Source organism: Silurus meridionalis, chromosome 3, assembly GCF_014805685.1.
Source record: "Silurus meridionalis isolate SWU-2019-XX chromosome 3, ASM1480568v1, whole genome shotgun sequence".
NCBI classification, from domain to species: domain Eukaryota; kingdom Metazoa; phylum Chordata; class Actinopteri; order Siluriformes; family Siluridae; genus Silurus; species Silurus meridionalis.
The window spans coordinates 23,400,899-23,413,142 of record NC_060886.1 but is presented as its reverse complement, the minus strand read 5'-3'; the positions used below and the strand labels follow the sequence as shown (position 1 = coordinate 23,413,142).

General features: G+C 36.4%; 1 protein-coding gene across 2 annotated transcripts in view; it reads right to left on the bottom strand.

Annotated features, from left to right (window-relative positions):
* The window catches only part of slc4a3 (solute carrier family 4 member 3), a 72,534-nt gene extending 60,574 nt beyond the window's left edge, over positions 1-11,960 (bottom strand). Inside the window, exons 1-2 of one of the 2 annotated variants that reach the window (XM_046843287.1) lie at positions 11,744-11,960; positions 1,139-1,295 (exon numbers count right to left, since the gene is read on the bottom strand). In XM_046843287.1, coding sequence (XP_046699243.1) covers positions 1,139-1,192 — 54 coding nt within the window. In that variant the 5' untranslated portion in view covers positions 1,193-1,295; positions 11,744-11,960. The remainder of the gene's footprint in view (positions 1-1,138; positions 1,296-11,743) is intronic. The other variant, XM_046843280.1, reaches the window with a different exon arrangement.
* Between the last annotated feature and the right edge of the window lie 284 nt (positions 11,961-12,244).

The following is a 12,244-nucleotide window of genomic DNA, read 5'->3' as shown; positions in this document are numbered from 1 at the left end:
ATTGATAAGATGTGAAAGGGCAGCTATCTGATTTTGCATTCAAAATGTTCCAATGTAGCAGAATTTTTTTTTTTAATTGTCCTTATTTTAAGGTTTGTGAGGGGCTTGCTTGAAGTTTTTTAGTTCAGTGCTCAAAAAGAAATAAATAATAATTAATATAATAAGGTATATAACAACTCAAATAGGAACAAGCTGCTCAGTGTGACTCATACAGTTTTGTGAGTATAGAAGCTGATCAATTTAAATGGATTATACACATTGAGCAGGTAACAAAACTAATTTAATTATTCTGTTTGTTAAAATGATGTAAAAAAAAAAAAGCTTTAAGGGAAGACTGGCAAAACCAGACATATGTATCATGTTTTTTGTTATAATGTACAGGATTGTGCTGAGATCAGAACATTGGAGAAGCCCCTAGTAAACCATAGAATTCTTATTGCTCACTGAACTAGAATTCCTATTGTCTTGACACTGAAAGCACACACACACACACACACACACACACACACACACACACACATACATATACTGTATATATATATATATATATATATATATATATATATATATATATATATATATATATATATATATATATTAATTACACTTTACCAGGCTACACTGAAACCTAAAGTGACAGTTCCATGCATTCTGAGTGGTATTCGAGAACCAAGCAGGGTAGATGATACTGTCTTGTGCATGGCACTGTTATCCCTTTCTGTCTGGTGTAACCAGGAACTTCAGTCACACATCTGCCACTTCAACACTAGTTCTTCCCTCACCATCTGCCAATGCTCAGGAGACACAGCAGCTCAGGCTCTAATTAGAGACATTTGAGTCATTTCACTGTATAAGCATGAATGCAGCCTCATTCTCTCTCTCTCTCTCTCTCTCTCTCTCTCTCTCTCTCTATCTATCTCTAAATATGGACTTATTGCAGAAAGTCTCTACACTAGGGAAAAACCACCACAGCGCAGTGAATACACTTAACCAGTCCACTTAAAATGAGGCCAAAAATAAAGCAAAAACCCAGATCTATTTTGACAGAATTTGCATCAAACTCACTTTACAAGTGAACAGTATAACCATGGTAATAACAGCAGCATGATAGAGAGAGGGGGCATCAAGCAAGCCTTACCTGATGCAGGTTGATCAAAACATCTTTCTCAGGGGCATTGCCTCCTGTCGCCATGGGGACAGGGAGGGGCACAGCAGCAGGAGTGTGGGGGGGGGGTCTGAGATCAGCCCTTCTCTTTGACCGTTGGGTTTGCAGTCAGCCTGTGGGGTGGCATAACCTGAGGAAAAAAACACACACACCTAAGCACATAATCACTACTACAGCCTCTAAGTGTGCTTCATGTAAAAGCATGGGATTCAGATAACTAACATATCAGCCATTTCTGAACCAAACGTTACAGTGGGGAAAATAATTATTTGATCCCCCGCTGATTTATTTTTCTTTGTTTACCCCTACAAAGAAATTAACAGTCTAGAGTTTTTATGGTAGATTTATTTTAACAGAGTTAGACAGAATTAAGAAAAAAACTTTAAAGAAAGTTTATAAATTAATTTGTATTAGATTGAGTGAAAAAAGTATTTGATCCCATACCAAATTAGAAAGAATTCTGACTCCAACAGACCCAAATTAGTACTGTCCCTTTAGGAAAGGATTCCTAAAATCAACTTGTTATGTTTAAAAAAGACACCAGTCACAAAATCAACCACTTCTATACAAACTTTTCCAACACCATTGGCAAGACCAAAGAGCTGTTAAAGGACATCAGGGACAAGATTGTAGACCTGCACAAGGCTGGACTAGGCTACAAGACCATCAGCATGATAATTAAAAAAAAAATTAATTAATTTAAAATAAACCTACCATAAAAATAAACCTACCATAAAGATTCCAAACTGTTCATTTGTTCGTAAGGGGTAAATTTACAAAATCTGCAGGGGATCAAATAATTATTTCTGCCACTGTATGAATGCAATGCATGAACAAAATTAGCAGACCTGACTGTGCCTACTAAAGATTTACACTTTCATCTACCTTCAAAACTCCAACTGTGGTCTATAAAAAACATTAAATGTGTTTATATTTCATTAACTCCAGGCAACTCTGCTTTTAAAGAAGTACTCTTCTCAAAGGAAAAGAAAAAACGGTGTGCACACCAGTCCACACCTTCATGCACCAATGTCATGTGAACAGCAAGTTTCAGGACAGCATAGTTGTGAATCACACACAGTATGATCAAAGATAATGCGAAACCAAATGTGTGAAACACATTTCTTATCCACAATGTGATGTTTTATTAGGTTTTTGCTCTGGAAAGCGGCTTTATCTTCTCTTAATGATGTTAATGTTTTCTGTTTTGGTTGCACTTTATATTAAATGTCTCTAATACCTGTGTAGTAACACATAAACTATTCAGGCAGCTAAAGTGTACTTACTAAGTATGATTTCACTCTTACAGATTGCTTTGGTTTGTATTATTTTGACATTTTTACATTTGTATTAACTGCAGGTTTCAATTCTCACATATTTACAGCATATGCTAAATTATTTAAAACTGTACAGAAAATACTTTTTTTAAATATAGAAAATATTAAATTCCTTGAGTTAACCCAACAAAAGAATGTTGCAACTCTAATATTGTACAGAAATAATATTTTTTTTAAAGTTCAACTTAATATTGTGTCTTGATTACCTGTACACGTGACTCTTGTAACACTTGGAAAGCTACACGTATACTGTAATGAATCTACTGAGGACGAGTATACTGTTACAGGTGGCAGAAAAAACATATGTAGGGAGTAGTTTCCCTAGAATTCTGCAAGCAACAAATCAGGATGCAAAGTAGAAGGATGCTGACGTAAAACTTAGCAACCATGGTAGTAATCTGCAGTGTCATAGTCAAAGAAAACTTGGTAAAAAGCTGGAAAGGTAAACCATTACCTAAGGTTAGCAAAGAAATGAAAAATTATGCCAAATAAGTCTTGTGACTATATGTAAAGAGTTTGGTTATGGTATTGGTTATTATCTGTTATTTAATTCTAACTAGTTTCCATTTAAAGAGTAGGAATGTACAGTTTCTATTTCTCAAGAAAGAGAAACCAAAGAATAAAAATTACAAAAATTCCTTCCAGTCCAGTACACAGGAACTATCTGCTTACTTAATATATAATTAATAATGTTAAGGAGGTACTGAATTCCAAGTTTGTATTCATCTATGATATTTTGATGAGTTAAAATGTTACAATGCAAATACTGCATAGAAATCCACATAAAATAAGACTACAATATTTACATACAAACTGAAAAAGGTTAATACACATACAGTACATATTTACATAAATCCATGTAACTGATTTAAACCTTATGTAATTATACAGAACTTCTCTTTAGTTACAGTATAATTGCATGTACAGAATAATTTCATATCTAACTACACAGCAATTAGTATAAAGTGGGACCTTTTTCACACATGTTGGGAATCTATGTTATGCCATCAGTTTTGTCTTATTTTCAGCATCCGTAGTGTGCTTTAAAGTAATCACACCTGAGCAGGTCCTTGGTCTGTAAATATTCACCACAGCTGGGCAACAACACCAAATTTAGCTCTCGGCAAAATTAATAACAATGTCTGGTCAGGAAGACAAGGGTAAAGCAATTCTCTCCTACACATTCATCGGATTACAGTAAGAGAGAGAAAAAAAAGCTAAAAACACAGACCTGCCTACTCAGGAAAAGGTCAGGACTTGGCAGTGCCTCAGTCTGTCTACCATCTGTTCCCTTTTTGCACTTATAACCAATCCAAACAATTTGGGTCACATGACACAAAACAATGATGATGATGCATACTGATGACCTCTGACATAAATATGCATTATCAATGAAGCAAAATATCTGCTGGAAGTCAATAATCCAACACCAATGTTATAACTGAAATAAATTTGGCAAACAAACACATACTGTGCACACAGACATAAGTACCCAAGCCTTGAAAAATCATTTGATCCATGTATTTTTATCATTGGAATATTTACATGGATATGAGGCATCTTTTTTTCTTCCCAGCCGCACAATGCTTTTGGAAGGAGTTTATTAATTGCTCCCAAAATAACATGGCTTGTGTGCACACTGCTACATTAATAGCAGTTTTTCACTTGGGGTAACTGTAGAAGGAAAAATTATTCACTAGAAAGAATACCCTGCTCTATAAATATGCTTGACAAATAGATTCCCTGCTGTGTTTTTTGTAACAACATAGAGAGCCTAACCCAGAGCAAAGCAATGAACTGTTTCTGAGTTTGTTGAAGTGTGACCTTTTCATGAATTAAACATGCTTAAAATCCATATATGCCTACATACACAAACACATTCCAAAACCGTGGGCAACCTCCACTCTGCAGGGAAAGTATTAGTAAGATTGGTCCCCTTACTTGAAATGAAAGGAAACAAGCTTAAAGCATACAAACATAGTCAATTGTATTTAAGCATACAAACAAGACAATTTTGTATATTACTAGTTTGTGGTAGCAGTGTTGGGAATCAGATTCAAGTTTATTGGCCAAGTGTGTTAACACACAAGGAATTTGTTTGCAGCTGTTTGTGACTCGCAAAAGTACAGACATAAATAACAACACTATACAACACAATACCTTCATATGGCTGTGGTCAGATATAGAATCTATTAGGCAAGTGCATAATTACTGTCAATTTTGTAAAAGTTTGCAAAATAAATAAATAAATAAATGCATTCACCAAAGCATTATGATGCAATAGCTTTTGTCAGAACATGCAGTTTTTCATAGGTTACAAACTTCGAAAAAAGTAATAGGCTCTTTTTTGCTACATTAGGTTTATACACTATTGCACATTTTGCTAAAAAATCATCACTACAGAAGATAGTATATATAGTGTCTTGTGCAAGAGGTAAAATTTGCTATATTGTGGAATACATTTAGCCCATCTGAGTGAAGGATTTCTCCTTCAGCAATGGATATTTAATTAATAACATCTCTCTTTGCAATGCTAGTTGAGTATTTCTGTGCAATGATGTTAGGATACAAGAAGAGAAAAAGTTCTGCCACAATCTCTTACCTTTGGAACCCCATTAAACAATTATATTGCTCCGTACAACCTTGGAATCACTCGTAGTAGCTGACGAGTAGCACATTTTTACTACCCATTCACTTATATAGGACTCTAGTCCATCTGCTGCTATGCACAATTAGTCAGCCCCTTCTCTATCCTGTCCATCAGTGAAATGGACCGCTATAGACTCACTGCTGAGCATATTTTATTTAATTGCTTGATCATTTTTAGCAAAGCAATAGCAACGATGCAGTACTGGTTGGTGTTGCGGGCAAAACAGCATTAAAAAGGTTTATTATTAAAGTCCACCAAACATAAATCCTTGCTGGCAGTCATCCTGTGTTCAGAATCTAACACTGATGAAGAACTAGATGATGATTTACACAGATGATGTTCCCTATGGAAAATATCAGCTGTAGTCATTAACACCTACTGAATGGATAAACAAGATAATGTATGTTGGTTTAATAAAGAAACACAGGGTACCTGTTTTAGAGGTTAGAGTCAATGAAAATAATACACCACCTTTGTTGGTTTTAAAATGCCTCCTTAAGCACGTCAAATCGCATAAACCTAGCTAAGTATACATAAAAAGGGGATCTGCTTCCTGTATCTAATCAGTGTTTTAATTTCACCCCCTCTTGCCTCCAATGAAGCGTCAAAGAGCCACAAATGATTTATGAAGCATGTCAGCATGCTTTACCACTGCAGAGCCTATTTTATAAAGAGAAAACTGCCAAAGTAACGCAGAGCCTTTTAAAAAATCGCATGAGGGGAGAAGACACAAACCGAGTGAGTCACACAAACAACTAAAACAATGCAAATGACTAAAACACTGTTTTCGTTAGTTAAAAAAACTAAGGAATAATCATTATCCTTTACATTTTAGTGCTGCCATTAACGTGAATGCATATACAGATATGGATTTGATTCTGCATGCAACACTTACATGGACTGGCAATCACTATAGATACATAGGATGTAGGATTAATGCTTTTTGAATGTGTACATCTTAGACCAGGGCCATGGACTTCCTCTAGTGCACATTGGTCATAGTAAGGTCCACCTTTAGGCATCTTTAGAGATTAAACATACTTTCTTTTTCCCCTTCTCAGATGATTCATTGGCTTATATTAATGGCTGTTTAATACCAACAGTTAAGCCACGTAAGCAAGATTCAGGTTCTGGTTTTTAAATGAATAGGTGTCTACCCCTAAATGTCCTTGAGAAACCATTCAGAAGTGGCACCGTCAGCATACAGCTACAAGCACAGCATAGTTACAACAATTCATCTTGCAGTGTTCAGAGGTGCCTGGTATACAGAAATGAATTTGCATATTAGATCAGAACAGTCCATTATTTTATCATTTGTTTGCTTACCACACCATGGAGAGCAACCTAAATAAAGTGCAGGCTAATGACATACGTGTGGCTATTCCCTGAATAAAACTAATGCACTCACTCAGCTCTGACAATGTCTCCATAGCTACAAGCCTAATGTGTGGTTAATATAACATGTGCTTAGGTAATTATTAGCAGTTAAGCTATCCATCAGTTTATAATTTTCCTTTCTAGAAGAAAAGCAAAAGTATACAGACTCATCCTATTCACCTTCATGTGACCAACCTCTAACCAGATACTGGCTCAGACAGCCAAGCAGAAATCTAAATTGTGCTCAGAAGTTTACTGGACATTGAGGCAGTCTAGTAATCCTATGTTTATCATTGTGGTTACGTTCCAAAAAGCGCCCACGATAAACGGACGCCATCCCAAAAATGTGATGTTATGTATACAGTACGTTATTAACATTTTACTTCATTTTATAATTGATAATTATATTTTTATTAATACATTTTATTATTTTAACATAAAACTAAATAAAAACAATTCCTATTAAGTTTTTTGGTCTATCGTGCAATTTGCAAGAGACCAGGAAAATCAGCTTAACGAAAAAGTTATGTGGCTAACATAAAGCGGGGGATTAATAGTGTATATTTTTTACCATTAATCACCAAGTTCCAAATAATTATTTAGTAATGTAACAAGCTACTATGATAAAACTTAAGAAACTTAAGTTAAGAAAGTGAATCGTATTGATCATTAGGTCTTAGGAAATACTAAGACTATGGTGGCCCATAAGTTAGCATATAAACAAAACAAAACCACAACAGCAAAGTCTGAGGGACCACAAAAACATATATTTGGAGGATGATTATAAAAGGCAAAATATAAGCTTTTATTTGTGTTTACTTTTATCAAGACCATTCAGAAGATGCAATTTTTGATATGCTGCCAACTTTGCATGCTAGGTTGAGAATATGAGTATTGTAAGTAAGATGCTAAAAAAATATGCCTGAAGGAGGTTGGGTTCTCCCTATAATAGCTTAAGTAACTGCACATAAGATCGTTTTAATCTATCTAGATCGTAATGAATCCATTTGCACTAACAGTAATCACAGCAGCACTACAGCGCCGATCTTTCCATCTATGCCGATTCCTCAGTGCTGAACTGTTCTCATGGACTTGAGTGTGACAATTTCAGCTTGCAGAAGCCTCTCGAACCCTGCTAACAGGTGTGATCACAGCACAACTCCTACACAGTGAAAATTACCACACCTTTGTGTGCACATGGGAAATTTCTATTAGTTTAGCAGCTGTGGCAGTTCATTCTGAGTGAAGCATGGGTTAACAGTCTGGCACCTTTTCCACCTACCTGCTGCAGCATCAGCTAAGATCAGATGATCACCAGGGTGCCTTACTTACATCATACAGAAAGTGACCCCACACTTATACACTTTTATGGACTGTGATCATTGGTCGGTTTGGCTTTTGTCTGAAACCTAAAGCTTTTTGAAAACACAGCAGCAGCTAATTACTATAGATTTTGGTGTAGCAGGATGGCATTAATAACATCAAGGCCTAAAACAAAATTATGTCAATTATCCCCTGTCTGCTCCTATGGACAGGATACCATTCAGTAAAGATACATTTACCTCTGTTCTATGTACAAATACTTCCTCCTCAATATGTTTGTTTCTTTTCGGTTAATTCTCAATACATTTTTGCCCGTCTTTTCACAAATATACTATTTGTTTATTGTTACTACCTCATTGGTATTTGCGATATTAATAAGACAAATATGAAATATGCAAATAAGTGCACCAACAAACAATCATTTATTAATGTTCATTCTAGTGATATTAGGATTCTTATTATCTTAGTACTTACAGACAGGGTTAAAGTTGGTATTTGATTGATATCATTTTTAAAAAGATTTTAAGCATAACAAATCAATTGGCTTTTTTTTTTATTTTTAAAGGCCTAACACCATCCCACTGTAGAATCCACAGATATGATGCTTTTGCCTGACCCAAATACTGAACACTACAAATCACTAAGTGAATAGTTTGACAAAAACAATCATGTCTTTACGGTATTTCTTTAAAGATTTAACACAATGCTGTAGCCGGTTATGTTAAACAATAACACAATCTCCCTGAATGCCCTAGGGAAATAGCTGGAGCACTTTTATTTTTTTTACTGTAACATGACCTTGCTGAAACAAGCCCCTGTTAACTCTTAATGTGTGTGAGTGATACCAGCATATTCTACTCCAACATTGTGTTCTACTTTATGGTTGATATTATACCCATAACATTTCCTAAAGAGCACCAACAAAGCTAAACATCAGATTTGAACATTGATTTATAACGGAGTACTTCTTTTTCTGTAATAAAAGTAACTGAAGAGAAATGTATAAAACCTCACCTACATCTAGTACACAATGTTCTTTAGAAACCATAAAATGAATCAGCCACTGGGAGAAATAAACAAATTGATATATGTCCACAGTCCAACAAAAGCTTTCCAGGTGACGAATATGAACTCTTGGGTTACAAACATGCAGCTGGTGCAATGAATGAATTTGTATTTATGACTCATAGCCTAGAGCCTTCAGGTTGTTAATGTGACCCAGACAACCACTCAAGGAATCTCTATTTATAATAGTTATAGGGCTCAAAATAATATCTCTGGAATCAAATCATGGCATTAAGAACTACTTTAGAAGCTGCATAACTGGAAACACAACAGATTTACTCCAACATACATAATATTTCAGACTGAAAATGTACCATCATCTATATTTAAAACTGTAGCATTTACAAGTTCCAACCCCTTGCTTTGGTGAATTGGGACCCACATGAAAACTATTTTTGGAAAAATCTATTCACTCAAGAATAAAGAATGTGGGACGAGAAAGACACACGTTTGCTACTGCTAATTATTACTTTCATTTTGTACCAACTTTATCTATGAACTCTTCATTGGTCTCAAGAGATAGTAAAACTAAACTGGGTGTATTGTTATATATATTACATTTTATTTAGAGTAATTAATTTTATACACCCTGAAACTGAGGTACAGCACAGTGGCCAGGGTCAAAGAGAGGTTTTCCGAGACAAGTTCCACTCATGACAGGCCTCGCAAGGGTTGATCAGAGAAGTCGAGATCCCATGCTGTGTGTCAGGTGCAGAAGCTGGCTTCAAAAAACAGACTCATGAGAAAGGTCCGCTTGTCAGTGCTCAGGCCATACGCCGCACACTGCAACAAGTCAGTTTGCATGCCTGTCTTACCAGAAGGAAGCCTCTTCTGAAACTGGCTCACAAGAAAGCCTGCAAACAGTCCAATGGCATGATTTACTGGAACCATGTCCTGTGGTCTGATGAGACTAAGATAAACTTGTTTGGCTTAGATGGTGTCCAGCATGTGTGGTGACGCCCTGGCGAGAAGTAACAAGAAAATTGTGTCTTGCCTACAGTCAAGCATGGTGGTAGTAGCATCATGGTCTGGGGCTGCATGAGTGCTACTGGTACTGGGGAGCTGTGGTTGATTGAGAAAAACATGGATTCCAATATGTACTGTGACCTTCTGAAGCAGAACATGATGCCTTCCCTTCAGAAACTGAGCCGAACGGCAGTTTTCCAAAATAATATCAACCCCAAAAACACTGCCAAGATGACAACTGCCTTGCTGAGGAAGCTTAAGGTGAAGATGATATAGTGGCCAAGAATGTCTTCATACCTAAACCCTACTGAGAACCTTTGGGGCATCCTCAAGAGGAAGGTGGAGAAGTGTCATGTGTCTAACATCCAGCAGCTCCTAAATGTCATTATGGAGAAGTGGAAGAGGATCTCAGCAACAACCTGTGCAGCTCTGGTGAATTCTATGCCCAGGAGGATTAATGTAGTGCTACATAACAATTATGTCCACACAAAATATTGACAGTATTGAAATGGTCACTTAGGGTGTACTCACTTCTGTTTTCAGTTATTTTGACATTAATGGCTGTATGTTGAGTTATTTTAAATGGACAGTAAATCCGTACTGCTATACAAACTGCACATTAACTACTGTTCTCTAAAATATATCCAAGTTTCTTTTTTATAGTATTGTCCCTTTAAATGCTTTTTCTATTTACCTAAAAGATGTGGAGGCCTTTTTACAATAAAGGAGTGGTTGCCATATTCTGTTGACTCATATGCAAATATAAAATTTAACTATAACAAATCTGTGCAAGACAATGCAAATATAATTTTAATGTCATAACTCATGGATTATATTCCTGAGGCAGAGAAAACAATCATTTTTATCATTTAAGAGATATTGTCTATGATAAAAACCTGTCTTTACATATTGATGCATCAGTGACAGTTTTCCCATTGCAAAAATTATAAACATATGAACATATGAGCTTTGTAATCTGTACTTTAGCTATGTAAGCATTAGATGCCATGTGCTTTAAGACAGTTTTGTCTTTGTGCATGATCTGTGTTGTCACATCAGTGATTTAGAAAATATATAAAATCCAATCCAGCAGCACGGGTCAGTATCACCAGTTGGTGTTGTACTGGTTTATCAGCAGTTTCTGAGGTTTGTTTTATGATGAGATATATATACACACACAACATATATATGGCACTTGAAGAAAGCTCTGCAGTACATGGTATGTATAATAATATATAGGTTTGCTAAAGATACATAGGTTGCATTAAAAATAATGTCTGCAATGTTAAATTCTTATTACACTTTTATATGTGAAATGTATATTATATCGCCATATTTCCCAGTGCAAGCTTGCTCTAATCTTAGCCCATTAAAGAGCTGTTATATTCTATTAAATGCAACAATCGTCTGAAATGAACTGAACAATAGACATTATATATATATATATATATATATATATATATATATATATATATATATATATATGTCTTTTTATATATACGTCTATATATAAAAATACATACTTTGGCATTTTCATAAATGACCACATCCCTTATCATTTAGTATACTAGTATTAATAAAGTGCCACCGACTCCCGTCAGCCTGTTCACGCCTCCTACAGAACATCTTTCACCTGCCTTCGATCCTGCACGCATTTAGCACACACTCGCTTATATACACACACGTCCTTCACCCTTCGGCACTGCTGAGTTAAAAGCAGGGATCTGGAAATGGTGCGCAGAGCCGCGGTGCAGCGCAGCTGTCCTTTCTGCACAATGACACCGAGGTAAGGCTCTTTAAGGAGGCGGCGCATCTTCGGAACAGAACGCATGAAGATCAGGGGGAATGGCGCTCGCCTACCTGCATGTGTGCGTTTGGGCAGTGGTCTCGGCTGAAAGGTTGTGAAGACGCGCGGTCAGAGAGCGCAGTGCTCCCGGAGCTCCATGCTGCTGCTGATGATGAAGGCACTCGCCTCTCCTCTCCTTTCCTCGACTCTCCTCCGCCTCTAGCACGCCTGCTGCCGTCTACAGGCGTGAGAATGACGTCTAGAAGGGGGGGCATCACGTGATGCGCCGCGTCGTCATCTCCTCCAAGCATCGAAGGGTGGATTTGCTTATTTGTATATATCAAGTGTTGTAGCATAATATAGCATTTTTAAGGAAACAACTAAGGTAATTCTGAATTGGGTGGTCGTAACACATTTAAAAAAGGCAACCAATGGCAACAAAAGGCTGGAAAAGTAAGTGTTCTTAAGAGAGAAACAACTGGAGCAATATTTCGCAGCAGTTAATTGGAAACGAGGCAGTAACATGATTGGGTATAAAATCATATCTTAAAGTAAAGGTGGACAGAGGTTCACCG